The following is an 18,531-nucleotide window of genomic DNA, read 5'->3' as shown; positions in this document are numbered from 1 at the left end:
ATAATCAGGAATAAATCTCAGTTGGCTTTTCATAGCCGATCATTAAGAGTTGAAAACAGCAGGTCTGGGACAGGTAGGGGTTCCATAACCGCAGGCAGAACAGTTGAAACTGGAATAGCAGCAAGGCCAGGCGGACTGGGGACAGCAAGGAGTCACCACGGCCGGTAGTCCCGACGTATGGTCCTAGGGCTCAGGTCTCTCAGTTGGCTTTTCATAGCCGATCATTAAAGAGTTGAAAACAGCAGGTCTGGGACAGGTAGGGGTTTCGTAGCCGCAGGCAGAACAGTTGAAACTGGAATAGCAGCAAGGCCAGGCGGACTGGGGACAGCAAGGTGTCATCATGCCCGGTAGTCCTGACGTATGGTCCTAGGGCTCAGGTTCTCAGAGAGAAAGAGAGAACGAGAGAATTAGAGAGAGCATACTTAAATTCACACAGGACACTGGATAAGACAGGAGAAGTACTCCAGGTATAACCAACTAACCCCAGCCCCCGACACATAAACTACTGCAGCATAAATACTGGAGGCTGAGACAGGAGCGGTCCGGAGACACTGTGGCCCCATCCGAAGAAACCCCGGACAGGGCCAAACAGGAAGGATATAACCCCACCCACTCCGCCAAAGCACAGCCCCCCGCACCACTAGAGGGATATCCCCAACCACCAACTTACAATCCTGAGACAAGGCCGAGTATAGCCCACAGAGGTCTCCACCACAGCACAAACCAAGGGGGGCGCCAACCCAGACAGGAAGATCACGTCAGTAACTCAACCCACTCAAGTGACGCACCCCTCCCAGGGACGGCATGAAAGAGCACCAGCAAGCCAGTGACTCAGCCCCTGCAACAGGGTTAGAGGCAGAGAACCCCAGTGGAGAGGGGAACCGGCCCGGCAGAGACAGCAAGGGCTGTTCGTTGCTCCAGCCTTTCCGTTCACCTTCACACTCCTGGGCCAGACTACACTCAATCATATGACCTACTGAAGAGATAAGTCTTCAGTAAAGACTTAAAGGTTGAGACCGAGTCTGCGTCTCTCACATGGGTAGGCAGACTGTTCCATAAAAATGGAGATCTATAGGAGAAAGCCCTGCCTCCCGCTGTTTGCTTAGAAATTCTAGGGACAATTAGGAGGCCTGCGTCTTGTGACCGTAGCGTACGTATTGGTATGTACGGCAGGACCAACTCGGAAAGATAGGTAGGAGCAAGCCCATGTAATGCTTTATAGGTTAACAGTAAAACCTTGAAATCAGCCCTTGCCTTAACAGGAAGCCAGTGTAGGGAAGCTAGCACTGGAGTAATATGATCAAATTTCTTGGTTCTAGTCAGGATTCTAGCAGCCGTATTTAGCACTAACTGAAGTTTATTTAGTGCTTTATCCGGGTAGCCGGAAAATAGAGCATTGCAGTAGTCTAACCTAGAAGTAACAAATGCATGGATTAATTTTTCTGCATCATTTTTGGACAGAACATTTCTGATTTTTGCAATGTTACGTAGATGGAAAAAAGCTGTCCTTGAAACAGTCTTGATATGTTCGTCAAAAGAGAGATCAGGGTCAAGAGTAACACCGAGGTCCTTCACAGTTTTATTTGAGACGACTTTACAACCATCTAGATGAATTGTCAGATTTAACAGAAGATCTCTTTGTTTCTTGGGACCTAGAACAAGCATCTCTGTTTTGTCCGAGTTTAAAAGTAAAAAGTTTTCAGCCATCCACTTCCTTATGTCTGAAACACAGGCTTCTAGCGAGGGCAATTTTGGGGCTTCACCATGTTTCATTGAAATGTACAGCTGTGTGTCATCCGCATAGCAGTGAAAGTTAACATTATGTTTTCGAATAACATCCCCAAGAGGTAAAATATATAGTGAAAACAATAGTGGTCCTAAAACGGAACCTTGAGGAACACCGAAATGTACAGTTGATTTGTCGGAGGACAGACCATTCACAGAGACAAACTGATATCTTTCCGACAGGTAGGATCTAAACCAGGCCAGAACTTGTCCGTGTAGACCAATTTGGGTTTCCAGTCTCTCCAAAAGAATGTGGTGATCGATGGTGTCAAAGGCAGCACTAAGGTCTAGTAGCACGAGGACAGATGCAGAGCCTCGGTCTGACGCCATTAAAAGGTCATTTACCACCTTCACAAGTGCAGTCTCAGTGCTATGATGGGGTCTAAAACCAGACTGAAGCATTTCGTATACATTGTTTGTCTTCAGAAAGGCAGTGAGTTGCTGCGCAACAGCTTTTTCTAAAATTTTTGAGAGGAATGGAAGATTCGATATAGGCCGATAGTTTTTTATATTTTCCGGGTCAAGGTTTGGCTTTTTCAAGAGAGGCTTTATCACTGCCACTTTTAGTGAGTTTGGTACACATCCGGTGGATAGAGAGCTGTTTATTATGTTCAACATAGGAGGGCCAAGCACAGGAAGCAGCTCCTTCAGCAGTTTAGTAGGAATAGGATCCAGTATGCAGCTTGAAGGTTTAGAGGCCATGATTATTTTCATCATTGTGTCAAGAGATATAGTACTAAAACACTTAAGTGTCTCTCCCGATCCCAGGCCCTCGCAGAGCTGTGCAGATCCAGGACAGCTAAGCCCTGGAGGAATACGCAGATTCAAAGAGGAGTCCGTAATTTGCTTTCTAATGGTCATGATCTTTTCCTCAAAGAAGTTCATGAATTTATCACTGCTGAAGTGAAAGCCATCCTCTCTTGGGGAATGCTGCTTTTTAGTTAGCTTTGCAACAGTATCAAAAAGAAATTTTGGATTGTTCTTATTTTCCTCAATTAAGTTGGAAAAGTAGGATGATCGAGCAGCAGTGAGGGCTCTTCGGTACTGCACGGTACTGTCTTTCCAAGCTAGTCGGAAGACTTCCAGTTTGGTGTGGCGCCATTTCCGTTCCAATTTCCTGGAAGCTTGCTTCAAAGCTCGGGTATTTTCTGTATACCAGGGAGCTAGTTTCTTATGACAAATGTTTTTCGTTTTTAGGGGTGCAACTGCATCTAGGGTATTGCGCAAGGTTAAATTGAGTTCCTCAGTTAAGTGGTTAACTGATTTTTGTCCTCTGACGTCCTTGGGTAGGCAGAAGGAGTCTGGAAGGGCATCAATGAATTTTTGTGTTGTTTGAGAATTTATAGCACGACTTTTGATGCTCCTTGGTTGGGGTCTGAGCAGATTATTTGTTGCGATTGCAAATGTAATAAAATGGTGGTCCGATAGTCCAGGATTTTGTGGAAAAACATTAAGATCTACAACATTTATTCCATGGGACAAAACTAGGTCCAGAGTATGACTGTGGCAGTGAGTAGGTCCAGAGACATGTTGGACAAAACCCACTGAGTCGATAATGGCTCCGAAAGACTTTTGGAGTGGGTCTGTGGACTTCTCCATGTGAATATTAAAATCACCAAAAATTAGAATATGATCTGCTATGACTACAAGGTCTGATAGGAATTCAGGAAACTCAGAACTTACGTTCATAATCCTAACATCGCTGTGCCTCTCACATTAAAACGTATTTCCTGTCGTTTTGTCTTGACAACGTAGTGGTGCGCACTAAACGAAGTGGCACAGAAGGGGTCACACACTACAAGATTAATAACTTGGTCGTGAGGATTGTCGATACGATACTAGTAATGATGGGTCGTTTGCAACGAACGGCTCTTTTTCAACGTATATTTTTAGTGAACGTCGGTTTGGCGCCCTGATTTGCATACTGCTACTAGCTGCTGCTTTTTGAGCTCAAAACAACGTTTTTGTGCAGATAAATTACAAAATAATGATCTAAAGAGGCTTAATCCTCACTGCAGAAATTGTTGGGAGAGCACGTCAAACTGGTCCACGCTGATCATCAGTGCTTAAAAACTTTTTGCAGGCTATCTAATAATTTGGCCAGGTAAAAATGTATTTCAACGCGCATTTCACGATCTGACATAATGGTAGCCTACCTGTTGGGCTTTACATTGGATATTTGCACTTTATTTCATGGTTCTAGGTCGATTTAAGCATTTTGAACGAAGACCCAACTGAATCGGCTCTTTTACATGAACCGAGCCAAATGAGCCGGCATGGGCATTGAGCCCATCACTACTCGATACCACGCAGATTATGTGATTAGCTAGAACGATCTGTGCGGCCACATAAAAATTCAGTCAGACATTCACGCTTGTCCAAGTTTCAATATTTATACTAAACTAGCTACATATGGAATACATTTGAATGTATCTACTGGCACTGCACCTGCTGTCTCGACCCCTGTACTCGACTATGAAAAGCCAACAAACCTTTACTTGTTGCTGACCTGTTGCACCCTCTATTACCACTGTGATCATTTTTTGACCCTACTGGTCATATAGCTATGAACATCTTGAAAAACGATAAGGCCAGATGTCAAAATGTCTTACCTAGCAAATCACGTTAGCAGGCGTGAGTGTTTAGGCTACCATTGTGACTGACAACATAGATAGATAGGTAGCTAGCTAACTGTCAAACCACACACTAACGTTAGCTATCTAACCAGTATGTTAATTGTACTGTAGCTATTACGTAATATACACTCGCTAGGTGCTAGCTACCTAGACTCATGGCCCGTGCCAGTGGAGCAGCCATTATAATCCAGATTTTAGCCCCATGTAGCCAGATGCGAGCGCACTGTTGCTAAACTAGCTAATTTAGCTAGCTAACTAGCAAGCGAAATCACTAGCCAGCTCCCTAGTCTGGTTGCGATTATTTGATAACTAGCCTAGTTGCTAACGTTAGCGGTTCAACTCACCTCGCAAGAGAAACACACTGTTGGTGGTATGGAACTGGGACCGCAAGCATTCAAGTGGTGACAGCAGAAAAGTTATGGTCGACATGTTAGTTGCATTTCCATTGGTCTTCAATCAAATCGAGACTTTATTAACCGTTGTTAAAGTTAGCCAGCTAGCTAGCTAGGTAATAACATTCCCTCACAAACTGCTCACTCAAACGAATATCAAACTAGCAAGAATAACAATCCTTCAGAATAAGAGTTCTGACATGTAGTCTTTAAGTGTAAATTAATAAATAAGGCAAACAATTATGGACAATATCACAATAATCGATATCTTATACCAATTATCAAAAGTAATTGTTATATATTTGTTTGCATTTATATTTTTAGCCTAAATGATAAAACAGAATTGTGTGTGTACTTCTATCATCTATTTCGAATGTGTGTCATAATAAAAGTCCTATAGATATCACACATCCCATTCCAGGCCCACGATATCAATAGTCTCTACACCAACATCAGTACAGAATTAGGGTTGAAAACAGTTAAAAACATCTTTAATCCAATGCCTTCCGCTCAAACAAAGGTCCTGCAGCTCTAACCAATGACTCCGGTAAGACAAGGGGTGGCGGTCTGTGTATATGTGTAAACAACAGCTGGTGCACAAAATCAAATACTAAGGAAGTCTCGAGGTTTTGCTCGCCTGAGGTAGAGTATTTTATGATAAGCTGTAGACCACACTATTTACCAAGAGAGTTTTCATCTATATTTTTCATAGCTGTCTATTTACCACCACAAACCAATGCTGGCATTAAGATTGCACTGAATGAGCTGTATAAGGCCATAAGTGAACAGGAAAACGCTCATCCAGAGGCAGCGCTCCTAGTGGCCGGGGACTTTAATGTAGGGAAATTTAAATCCGTTCTACCTAATTTCTACCAGCATGTTAAATGTGCAACCAGAGGAAAAAATATTCTAGACCACCTTTACTCCACACACAGAGACGCATACAAAGCTCTCCCTCGCCCTCCATTTGGCAAATCTGACCATAACTCTATCCTCCTGATTCCTGCTTATAAGCAAAAACTAAAGCAGGAAGCACCAGTGACTCGGTTAATAAAAAAGTGGTCAGATGACGCAGATGCTAAGCTACAGGACTGTTTTGCTAGCACAGACTGGAACATGTTCCGGGATTCTTCAGATAGCATTGAGGAGTACACCACATCAGTCACTGGCTTCATCAATAAGTGCATCGATGATGTCGTCCCCACAGTGACCGTACGTACATACCCCAACCAGAAGCCATGGATTACAGGAAACATCCGCACTGAGCTAAAGGGTAAAGCTGCCGCTTTCAAGGAGCGGGACTCTAACCCGGACGCTCATAAGAAATCCCGCTATGCCCTCAGACGAACCATCAAACAGGCAAAGAGTCAATACAGGACTAAGATTGAATCGTACTACACCGGCTCTGATGCTCGTCGGATGTGGCAGGGCTTGAAAACTATTAGACTACAAAGGGAAGCACAGCCGCGAGCTGCCCAGTGACACAAGACTTCCAAACGAGCTAAAGCACTTCTATGCTAGCTTCGAGGCAAGCAACACTGAAGCATGCATGAGAGCAGCAGCTGTTCCGGATGACTATGTGATCACGCTCTCCGTAGCCGATGTGAGTAAGACTTTTAAGCAGGTCAACATTCACAAGGCCGCAGGGCCAGACGGATTACCAGGACGTGTACTCTGAGCATGTGCTGACCAACTGGCAAGTGTCTACACTGACATTTTCAACATGTCCCTGACTGAGTCTGTAATACCAACATGTTTGGTATTGTGGTCCTCTGTAGCTCAGCTGGTAGAGCACGGCGCTTGTAACGCCAAGGTAGTGGGTTTGATCCCCGGGACCACCCGTACACAAAAAAAATAAAAAAATGTATGCACGCATGACTGTAAGTCGCTTTGGATAAAAGCGTCTGCTAAATGGCATATTATTATTATTATTATGTTTCAAGCAGACCACCATAGTCCCCGTGCCCAAGGACACTAAGATAACCTGCCTAAATGACTACCGACCCGTAGCACTGACGTCTGTAGCCATGAAGTCGACATCAACACCATTATCCCAGAAACCCTAGACCCACTCCAATTTGCATACCGCCCCAACAGATCCACAGATGATGCAATCTCTATTGCACTCCACACTGCCCTTTCCCACCTAGACAAGAGGAACACCTACGTGAGAATGCTATTCATTGACTACAGCTCAGTATTCAACACCATAGTGCCCTCAAAGCTCATCACTAAGCTAAGGATCCTGGGACTAAACACCTCCCTCTGCAACTGGATCCTGGACTTCCTGACGGGCCGTCCCCAGGTGGTAAGGGTAGGTAACAACACATCTGCCACACTGATCCTCAACACGGGGGGCCCTCAGGGGTGCATGCTCAGTCTCCTCCTGTACTCCCTGTTCACCCATGACTGCATGGCCAGGCACGACTCCAACACCATCATTAAGTTTGCAGACGACACAACAGTGGTAGGCCTGATCACCGACAACGATGAGACAGCCTATAGGGAGGAGGTCAGAGACCTGGCCGTGTGGTGCCAGGATAACAACCTCTCCCTCAACGTGACCAAGACAAAGGAGATGATTGTGGACTACAGGAAAAAAAAGAGGACTGAGCACGCCCCCATTCTCATCGACGGGGCTGTAGTGGAACAGGTTGAGAGCTTCAAGTTCCTTGGTGTCCACATCACCAACGAACTATCATGGTCCAAACACACCAAGATAGTCGTAAAGAGGTCACGACAAACCCCCTCAGGAGACTGAAAAGATTTGGCATGGGTCCTCAGATCCTCAAAAAATTATACAGCTGCACCATCGAGAGCATCCTGACTGGTTGCATCACCGCCTGGTATGGCAACTGTTCGGCCTCCAACCGCAAGGCACTACAGAGGGTAGTGCGTACGGCCCAGTACATCACTGGGGCCAAGCTTCCTGCCATCCAGGACCTCTATACCAGGCGGTGTCAGAGGAAGGCCCTCAAAATTGTCAAAGACTCCAGCCACCCTAGTCATAGACTGTTCTCTCTGCTACCGCACGGCAAGCGGTACCGGAGTGCCAAGTCTAGGTCCAAAAGACTTCTCAACAGCTTCTACCCCCAAGCCATAAGACTCCTGAACAGCTAATCATGGCTACCCGGACTATTTGCACTGCCCCCCCCACCCCCACCCCATCTTTTTACGCTGCTGCTACTCTGTTAATTATTTATGCATAGTCACTTTAACTCTACCCACATGTACATATTACTTCAACTACCTCAACTAGCAGGTGCCCCCGCACATTGACTCTGCACCGGTACTCCCCTGTACATATAGCCTCCCTACTGTTATTTTATTTTACTTCTGCTCTTTTTTTCTCAACACTTTTTTGTTGTTGTTTTATTTTACTTTTTTATTTAAAATAAATGCACTGTTGGTTAAGGGCTGTAAGTAAGCATTTCACTGTAATGTCTGCATCTGCTGTATTCGGCGCATGTGGCCAATACAATTTGATTTGATTTGATTTTCACGTTAATGGACAGATGTTTGGGGAAACCCTATTTAGTAAGTGTTCCAACCTGCCCTTGATCTACTTCCATTATTAGGATGATATCTTTGGTGTTTGGCACCACAGTGAAAATACTAAATTCATTCACCTTTTTAACACAAACCATCCTCACATAAATACACCATACACTGATTCTATTGATTTCTGGAAATTACTGTTTTCCTTTTTTCCACTAGATGGAGACAGAATCTTCAAAACCAAAGTATTTCTAAATCAACAGATACACACTGGGAAAAGTCTGTCCTCTCCTCGACTCCTCCAGAGATACTTTTGAGGAGATGGGAAACTCCAATGGAATCGGATTAAGGACCATTGTGTGCGTTGTTCATGCGTCGTCAGTGGGAAGCGCGGTGCATTCTGGTCGATTCAAGGACAAGGAGAGCTCTTCGTCAAGGCATCAACCCTAGAAAACATTGAACCGATGTAGTTTACAACAATTATAGTTTCTGAGGTGGAAGTTGGGAGAGGTATATTTGGGTGTTTCAGTGAAATGTAAGTGAGGGAGGCCCCGCTCTCTCGCTTTTCCAGATGTTTAGTTCATTTCATTCTGATCTCCTTTGCTTTATTGTAGCCATTTTCTGTAGCCTGTCAACTATGCGTCTATCTATCCCTGTTCTCTCCTCTCCGAACAGGCTATACAAACGCCTCACACCGCTGCCTCTCTAACCTGGTGGTCCCTGCACGCACGACTCACGTGGAGTTCCAGGTCTCCGGCAGCCTCTGGAACTGCCGTTCTGCGGCCAACAAGGCAGAGTTAATCTCAGCCTATGCTACCCTCCAGTCCCTCGACTTCTTGGCGCTGACGGAAACATGGATTACCACTGAAAACACTGCTACTCCTACTGCTCTCTCCTCGTCTGACCATGTGTTCTCGCATACCCCGAGAGCATCTGGTCAGCGGGGTGGTGGCACAGGAATCCTCATCTCTCCCAAGTTAACATTCTCTCTTTTTCCCCTGACCCATCTGTCTATCTCCTCATTTGAATTCCATGCTGTCACAGTCACTAGCCCATTCAAGCTTAACATCCTTATCATTTATCGCCCTCCAGGTTCCCTTGGAGAGTTCATCAATGAGCTTGACGCCTTGATAAGTTGTCACCCCTCACAGTTCTGGGTGACATTAACCTCCCTACGTCTACCTTTGACTCATTTCTCTCTGCCTCCTTCTTTCCACTCCTCTCCTCTTTTGACCTCACCCTCTCACCGTCCCCCCCTACTCACAAGGCAGGCAATACGCTTGACCTCATATTTACTAGATGCTGTTCTTCTACTAATCTCAGTGCAACTCCCCTCCAAGTCTCCGACCACTACTTTGTATCCTTTTCTCTCTCGCTCTCCTCCAACACTACTCACTCTGCCTCTACTCAGATGGTAATGCGCCGTCGCAACCTTCGCTCTCTCTCTCTCCCGCTACTCTCTCCTCTTCCATCCTATCATCTCTTCCCTCTGCTAAATCCTTCTCCCTCCGATCTCCTGATTCTGCCTTCTCAACCCTCCTCTCCTCCCTTTCTGCATCCTTTGACTCTCTATGTCCCCTATCCTCCCGGCCGGCTCGGTCCTCCCCTCCTGCTCCGTGGCTTGACAACTCATTGCGAGCTCACAGAACAGGGCTCTGGGCAGCCGAGCGGAAATGGAGGAAAACTAGACTCCCTGCGGACCTGGCATCTTTTCACTCCCTCCTCTCTACATTTTCTTCCTCTGTTTCTGCTGCTAAAGCCACTTTCTACCACTCTAAATTCCAAGCATCTGCCTCTAAACCTAGGAAGCTCTTTGCCACCTTCTCCTCCCTGCTGAATCCTCCTCCCCCTCCCCCCTTCCTCCCTCTCTGTGGATGACTTCGTCAACCATTTTGAAAAGAAGGTTGACGACATCCGATCCTCGTTTGTTAAGTCAAATGATACTGCTGGTCCTGCTCACACTGCCCTACCCTATGCTTTGACTTCTTTCTCCCCTCTCTCTCCAGATGAAATCTTGCGACTTGTGACGGCCGGCCGCCCAACAACCTGCCCGCTTGACCCTATCCCCTCCTCTCTTCTCCAGACCATTTCCGGAGACCTTCTCCCTTACCTCACCTCGCTCATCAACTCATCCTTGACCGCTGGCTATGTCCCTTCCATCTTCAAGAGAGCGAGAGTTGCACCCCTTCTCAAAAAACCTACACGCGATCCCTCCGATGTCAACAACTACAGACCAGTATCCCTTCTTTCTTTTCTCTCCAAAACTCTTGAGGGTGCCGTCTTTAGCCAACTCTCTTGCTATCTCTCTCAGAATGACCTTCTTGATCCAAACCAGTCAGGTTTCAAGACTGGTCATTCAACTGAGACTGCTCTTCTCTGTGTCACGGAGGCTCTCCGCACTGCTAAAGCTAACTCTCTCTCCTCTGCTCTTGTCCTTCTAGACCTGTCTGCTGCCTTTGATACTGTGAACAATCAGATCCTCCTCTCCACCCTCTCCGAGTTGGGCATCTCCAGCGCGGCTCACTCCTAGATTGCGTCCTACCTGACAAGTCGCTCCTACCAAGTGGCGTGGCGAGAATCTGTCTCCTCACCACGTGCTCTCACCACTGGTGTCCCCCAGGGCTCAGTTCTAGGCCCTCTCCTATTCTCGCTATACACCAAGTCACTTGGCTCTGTCATATCCTCACATGGCCTCTCCTATCATTGCTACGCAGACGACACACAACTAATCTTCTCCTTTCCCCCTTCTGATAACCAGGTGGCAAATCGCATCTCTGCATGTCTGGCAGACATATCAGTGTGGATGACGGATCACCATCTCAAGCTGAACCTCTGCAAAACGGAGCTGCTCTTCCTCCCGGGGAAGGACTGCCCGTTCCATGATCTCGCCATCACGGTTGACAACTCCATTGTGTCCTCCTCCCAGAGTGCAAAGAGCCTTGGCGTGACCCTGGACAACATCCTGTCGTTCTCCGCTAAAGGCGGTGACCCGATCCTGTAGGTTCATGCTCTACAACATTCGGAGAGTACGACCCTGCCTTACACAGGAAGCGGCATAGGTCCTAATCCAGGCACTTGTCATCTCCCGTCTGGATTACTGCAACTCGCTGTTGGCTGGGCTCCCTGCCTGTGCCATTAAACCCCTACAACTCATCCAGAATGCCGCAGCCCGTCTGGTGCTCAACCTTCCCAAGTTCTCTCACGTCACCCCGCTCCTCCGCACACTCCACTGGCTTCCAGTTGAAGCTCGCATCTGCTACAAGACCATGGTGCTTGCATACGGAGCTGTGAGGGGAACGGCACCTCCGTACCTTCAGGCTCTGATCCGTCCCTACACCCAAACGAGGGCATTGCGTTCATCCACCTCTGGCCTGCTGGCCCCCCTACCTCCGCTCAGCCCAGTCAAAACTGTTCGCTGCTCTGGCACCCCAATGGTGGAACAAGCTCCCTCACGACGCTAGGACAGCAGAGTCACTCACCACCTTCCGGAGACACTTGAAACCCCACCTCTTTAAGGAATACCTGGGATAGGATAAAGTAATCCTTCTACCCCCCCTTACCCCACCCAATTTAAAAAAAAAATAAAAAACATATGGTAAAGTGGTTATCCCACTGGCTATAAGGTGAATGCACCAATTTGTAAGTCGCTCTGGATAAGAGCGTCTGCTAAATGACGTAAATGTAAAATGTAAATGTAAATCAATGGGAGTCAATTGGGTGCTAGCTCAAAAACCCAACATTTGCATGAATTTCGTCAACAAGAAGTACAACATTACAAATATTTTCAGAGATGTGAGATAATTAACTTGTTCTCTGTAATACCGTATAGCTTTGGAATCGTGATATTACGTACTTTCGAGAAAAATAGGTAGGTTTCTCGACTCATAGATCTTTATCAATAAAACGTCACAATATGGTGCAGAGCTTTGATTTAACCTGTTGGGAGGAGGGGGGAGGGAGTACTAAGCTAACATATGGAATTGTTTTAAGATGGTCAATTTAGCTATTTGATTTGGAATTTTAGGACACCTTAGGTATAAAACAAATTATTTAAAAATGGTTTGACCAAATCTAGAATTTGGGGCCTCCCGAGTGGCGCAGCGGTCTAAGGCACTGCATCACTGTGTTGCGGCGTCACTACAGCCTGGGGTTCGATCCCAGGCTGTGTCACAACCGGCCGTGATCTGGAGTCCCATATGACGGCGCACAATTGGCCCAGCGTCGTCCGGGTTAGGGGAGTGTTTGGCCGGGAGGGCTTTACTTGGCTCATCACGCTCTGCAGGCTGACTTTGGTCGTCAGTTGAACAGTGTTTCCTCCGACATATTGGTACAGCTGGCTTCCGGGTTAAGCAAGCGGGTGTTCAGAAGCGCGATTTGGCAGGTCATGTTTCTGAGGACGCATGACTCGACCTTCGCCTCTCCCGAGCCCATTGGGGAGTTGCAGTGATGAGACAAGATTGTAATCACGAAATTAGGGAGAAAAAGGGGGTAAAAATTACACACACACAATTTATAAAAAATATATATATACAGTATATATAGAGAATTTTGACTTTACTACTACAGCCCATAGAAACACATTGAATGACACTCATAAATGGCAAAAAAATACAGTCAAAAAATAAATAAGTGGCTCAGGAAATATTTTAGTTTGTATGGGTTACTTTCAGACAAGTCCCGTGACACTTGTGGGGGTGGTGGAGCAAAATGGAGAACACCATCATGTTTGTGAGAGTCTCCCCTTTCCATAGAGTGTAGGCCAAACCGTTCGGAAGCTACAGATGTTTTCGTGAGAAGACCGATTTACGGGATGTCTCATGGTCTGACAAACACTGCTGTAGCTCTGCCACCTTCCACCGTAGATGCGGAAGGCCTATGGGCGGATGCAGTGATATCTGTAGTTTAAACTGACAGATTTTGATGGGTGCGTCAATAGACTCTTAAAGATTAGCTCCGCTAAAACCATTGACAACTATGTGCCGTTTTCAAGGGATTGTTAAATAAATGTTATATAACCATTTGGTATATAGTGTCATTTAACTTGCTTCATCAGAGATTAGGCTTTTGGAAAGAGCTTGACATCGGCAAGTCCTCGTCCTGGTAAAGTTGTCAGTCGGACTACTGTCATCACTTATAGGTAGCAAATCAAATAATATTTGGATATAGCCATCTAGTTTATCCCCTGAACGTTAACTTGTTAAGGAGCCATATTGCCATGATCTGTGACATGGTCCATCAATCAATGTAGCATCATGTCTGTCAGCAGCAATCGTGACTAAACTATTTAAAAACAATGTTGAAAAGGGGATCATGTTAGGTAACTTCGCTAGGTAGGCTTATATTTTGAACGCAGCATCAAACCCTGACTTTGAGAAGGAATTGCATGACGATTAGCTTAACCATATGGCGCAGCATGACAACGTGAATGCGATTGATTGACAGTCTGCTGGGTGGGCTGTTATGCGTTCCTCCTTTCTTTGCTCAATGGGATTCCTATCTCTTCCTTTCTCTAATATCTCTGATTCCTCAGTCCTCCTCTCCTCCATGACCCTAAAACCGATAAGTGGTGGAGTGGTCGAGGAGAGTGTCTTTATACCTCAATGGTGTCCATTCCTTTGGGGACCTGACCAACTTCACATAGAAATGTTTGTTATAGATCTGTCATTTTCATTGAAAGGAAGTCTAAGAAGCGGTAGATCTGTTCTGTGTGCGCTATCTATATGCTTCCCGTTCTTAAATTTAGTTTTTGAGTCTTTTACTTTAGGTTTTGTACACAAGCTTCAAACAGCTGAAAATACAATATTTCTGGTTATGGAAAATATATTTCATAGCAGTTTAGATTGTACAATGATTCTCTACACTATACTTGTTTGTTTAGTCACATAAACTGAAATTAGGCCAACAATTTTAGCAACCAGGAAATGGTGCAGCGATTTCTGCATAGTGCATCTTAAATCGACTGTTCTCCTCTCCTCAATTGCCTTCTCCCGCAACTGAGGTAACACATCTAGGCTCCATATCCTGGAAGCGTTTTGAAATCCGCCACACCCCCTTTGAATCAGCTGTTGTTTTCTAGGAGGAGAAAAGCATGCACATGTCTAAAAACCAAATGCTACTTATTTTTTTATCTATAAAATGTCTGGCACAACCAGCTCCATTTCTTTTTACCACTTTAAACATACATTTAGTGATTCCTCCTCTGTAAACGTTATTTGCCTAATGACACGAGTGGAAAAGGAGAGTCTAATTTCATACTTATGCAAATGTTTCCACGTTTCCTCTCCTCGATTACCTTCAATGTTTTTCAAAAGCAGACAAGCAAAGGACGGAGGAGAGGATGCCAGGAGTCGAGCAAAATCAATTGAGATTCTCTGAGTCTATTTACATAAATCTATCTTTCCACCCAAAGCACACGTTCAAGGGCCTGATCAAATCACAACTGCTTCGTTTCCACAGACTTTGTTCTGAAAACTGATTTCCAAGAGGCAACCACCATTCTTTTCCAAGCCCTTGAGACACAGAGGATAGTAGAAACGGTTTCTCAGAACAATCAAATCCACAACCCTACAACAGTTACAACAGAACAATCAGCCAGTGGTGCCTGACACCAAAGATCTCATCCCCCTGATTACTACCTTTTCCAGTAAAATCATTATTTGAATTCCTTGATTAACTGATTCCAACAGGGCACAAAATGTTTTTCCCCTTCTCCAGGATTTTAAGATAATTTCATTTTATCGGGTGGAAAAATTATAATCTGAATAATCACCCGGCTAGAACCATAGATAGGCTTATCATTGGTTAGACTTCAGTCTGGTCCATTTGCAGTTCCTCCTCTGACAGATTAATATTTCTCTAAGACAAAATGGTCCCACTTTAAACAAAATACAATTTATATAGCATACATAAAGGCTTCATAAGCACTACATAAAGGCTTAACAAATAATCTATATGCATATGTCATATGTCATACTCTATAAATGGTGTATAAACATTACATGCATTATGTAACAATTGGCAAATAACCTTACAGTAGGAATGGCTTTGTCACCCTTAATACACAATTTATAGAGTATGACATACAGTTATATATTATTTGTGAAGCATTTATGTAGTGTTTATGAAGCTTTATGTATGCTGTACTTTGTACTTTTGAGACTGACAAAATTATCTCAAATGGTGGATTTGGTGCCCCCATCTGTCAAAAATAACAGTTACCACAAAATGTCATTTCAATAGTTTCATGCAAAGTGTTCCAGAAGTAGTACATTGGGGAAACCAGAAATGCCCTCCAGGCTCATCTTCAACAGCACATTAGATCCATTACCAAGAATGACAAAGGCACATTACTAATTCAACATTTTCAGGAACACGTATTAGAAAACTTAAAGGGATAGGGTTGTGGTTGAGGCTAGCGTTAGGGTTGAACTGGTATGTGGACACAAAGCTAGGGTTAGGGTTGTGGTTGAGACTAGAGGTAGGGTAGAACTGGGATGTGTAAGTGAATCTAGGGTTAGGGTTGTGGTTTCTGTTGTACAATAGGAGCTAATGGAACATAATTATGTAACTTATAATACCTTCGTCTGTCCTGTCTTATGTTCTTAAGTAAAGGATGAGAGCTAGTGTATTAAAGCGCCCGACGTCAATCTCATAGATCTGTCTGCACTGGGTTCTGACAACTAAAACATTGTAATACACACCTGCTGGTAGCAGACGGTTATTATGTCACTGTTATGTCATATCATTGTTATCTGGTTCATCTGATAATGGCTTTGGTCACATGGGTGGCTGGCCCATATCTCCAGTGCTGAATCGCCACTCCTTATCCAGATCCATTTATAGGGCTTCTGAGCAGAAACAGCATCAGTACAGATACAGGTTCAGTTTCTGGACATTATCCTCCTCTTAGACAAGGTCTGCCCAGGGGATTTGACCCCTGTGGCAGTCCGTTTCCTCCTCTGGTTTTTAATCAGAGACATAATCTGCTGATGTTGCTCTGGATGCCAGGCCTGTATGCCACATTATTCTCCTTGTGACCTGGATCCAAGCCTTTTAAACCCCACAGCAATTTGTCTCTGCCCAAAGACCAGAGTCTAATGCAAAACCGCGCACTTGCTAAAATTCAGTACTTCAAAGTTTTTCATCTGTGCTCTCTGTTTCAATATTATTTCAATATCACCAAACCCACAGGAAGGTGATGTGGTTGTGGCCGAGGTCCGGCTTCTCCAGGCTGGAGGCCAAACCCACAAGCAAAACGTATGTTACCAAATGCACATGTTTTCATCTAAAAGGGGAGAACAGCGACTCAATTCTGTGCATTTTCATTTTGACACATCATGGCAGCCCTAGATAGATTGAAACCGGCTTTAATCTGTGTGTGAGCTGGAATAGTGGTGATTAATTAGTGAATAATCTGACCTGACTAAAGCAGATGTTGATCATCGAAGGGAGATTTTAGCTCTAGTGCAGTGCATGGAATAGGGCAAGTGGAGACCCCTATACTCAAATCTGGCAAAGAATTAAGCCAGGTACTGTACATCACAAGGCAGAGTCCCAAAAAAAATCATACTTTATTACCATCTGTATACTGTGACGTCACGAGAGGCTACACAGCTTTCAGCGGGATTGCTCAAGTAGTGCAAGGAGACAAGGTTCAAACAAAACAAGGATTTTATTATAGGTCTTGGGAAATTAACGAAAATATAACAAAATTCTGTTCTCTTGTGGCTCTTTAAGGGTTAACAGTTCAGGGATGTCTCTTCCACATCCAAAATCATAATTCTCACTCGCTCAGATAACTTTTCCCCAGCCTTACTGTAGTCCACGTTGCAGCTAGTGGCCAACCCAGCAAAAGTCCTTCCAAATGTCTCTCACGTATTTCCACAGGTGCATATATCCAAAGGTGAGTATTTCCCAAAGGTAAGTATCTCCAAATCCTTATATTCCTCATGGAAGTGGACGTGCAGCACTCTTGTCCTCCAGAGAGCCCAGGTTGGAGACTGTGTTTCTTCACCCCCCCACACACTCCCTCCGTGTGTCTCTTCCCTTCCCAAACCTTCAGCTCATCAGCTCCTCATTTGTTTCAGCTGCGTGGGAAGATTGGCCATAGAGGGGTGGAGTTCCCCGACCATACCAGCAGATGGAGCCATAGCTGTCTGGGTTTGCAGCCACCTCAGGGGGATGTAACGTCCCTCCAGGACACAGCCTCTCGTGACATCACACATCCCCCTCCTCGGGACCGACGTCCTCGTCGGGGTAAAGGCAGCGAAGAAGGCATCACGCCGGGAGAGGGCGTCCGCATTGCCGTGGTGCTTGCCAGCCTGCTCTCTCTTCAACTCCTCCACCTCTAGGACCAGGGACTCAGCCTCCTGTTGTCTCTCCTTGAGTTTCTTACTGAACGCATCAGCCTTGGTTTTAGCAGAGTTTAGCTTCTGTTGAGCAGCTTTCAGTTCCTTCTCTCTCTCTGCCTCCGCATTCTTCATCTTGTTCTCCAACACCTTGTACTTCTCCTCTGCCTTCTTCTGGACCTCCTTACTACTGCGCAGGGTCTCCTCACACTCCTCGATGGTCCTGCGCAGCCTCTCCAGCTCCTCCTGTTGCTTATGGAAGGAGCTCTGTTGGAGTTTAGCCTGGAGGATATCTAACTCTTCTGTCTTCATGTCTAACTGTTGCTTTAACAAACGATACCTCTCAGCGGTCCCCTTCAGACCAGACAGTTCTTTGTCCAGATTCTGTAGCTCCGTCTCTGTGTCGGTCTGGGCACCTGCCATCCCTATCAGAGCCCGGGCGGGAGTGAGTAATTCGGAGGATTGCACCGGAGCCTTCCCAGGATGAGTCTTGCCTCTCCGTTTCCGAGGTACTCGGGTTATCCTCTCCTGAGACTCTCTCCAGAGTGGGTAAAAGGCTGGGCAGTCTCGTCCAATTAGGACAGGGACGGGGAGGGAATCAACCACCCCCGCCGTCGTGTGTATGGTTCCCCGTGTGCTGGTCATTGTAAGTTCAGTAATGGGGTATTCTCTGGTGTCCCCATGGACACAGGAAACTGGGAGGACTTTCCCCGGGGTCAGACACGTTGGGCCCACCAAATCCTTACGCACCAGGGTGGCCCGGCTACCAGAATCCAGTAAGGCCTCCACATCATGGTGATTCACAGTTACCGGGCAGGTGGGGGGTCGATCTGGGCCGCCATCTACGACTCCCAAGAGCGAGGCAAAACGGTG

The 18,531-nt window shown here is 45.7% G+C and overlaps 1 protein-coding gene across 3 annotated transcripts in view; it reads right to left on the bottom strand.

The window, feature by feature from the left end:
- LOC121569040 (myocardin-related transcription factor A-like) overlaps positions 1–4,969 on the bottom strand; it is a 44,929-nt gene extending 39,960 nt beyond the window's left edge. For all 3 annotated transcript variants that reach the window (XM_045221210.1, XM_045221209.1, XM_041879638.2), the window contains exon 1: positions 4,766–4,969. Coding sequence is in view for 2 of the 3 variants with exons in the window: in XM_045221209.1 (XP_045077144.1) it covers positions 4,766–4,815 (50 nt within the window). In the remaining variant the exon portion in view is untranslated. The remainder of the gene's footprint in view (positions 1–4,765) is intronic.
- Between the last annotated feature and the right edge of the window lie 13,562 nt (positions 4,970–18,531).

Source organism: Coregonus clupeaformis, chromosome 7 (assembly GCF_020615455.1).
Source record: "Coregonus clupeaformis isolate EN_2021a chromosome 7, ASM2061545v1, whole genome shotgun sequence".
NCBI lineage: Eukaryota > Metazoa > Chordata > Actinopteri > Salmoniformes > Salmonidae > Coregonus > Coregonus clupeaformis.
This window is presented reverse-complemented; position numbering and strand designations above follow the sequence as displayed.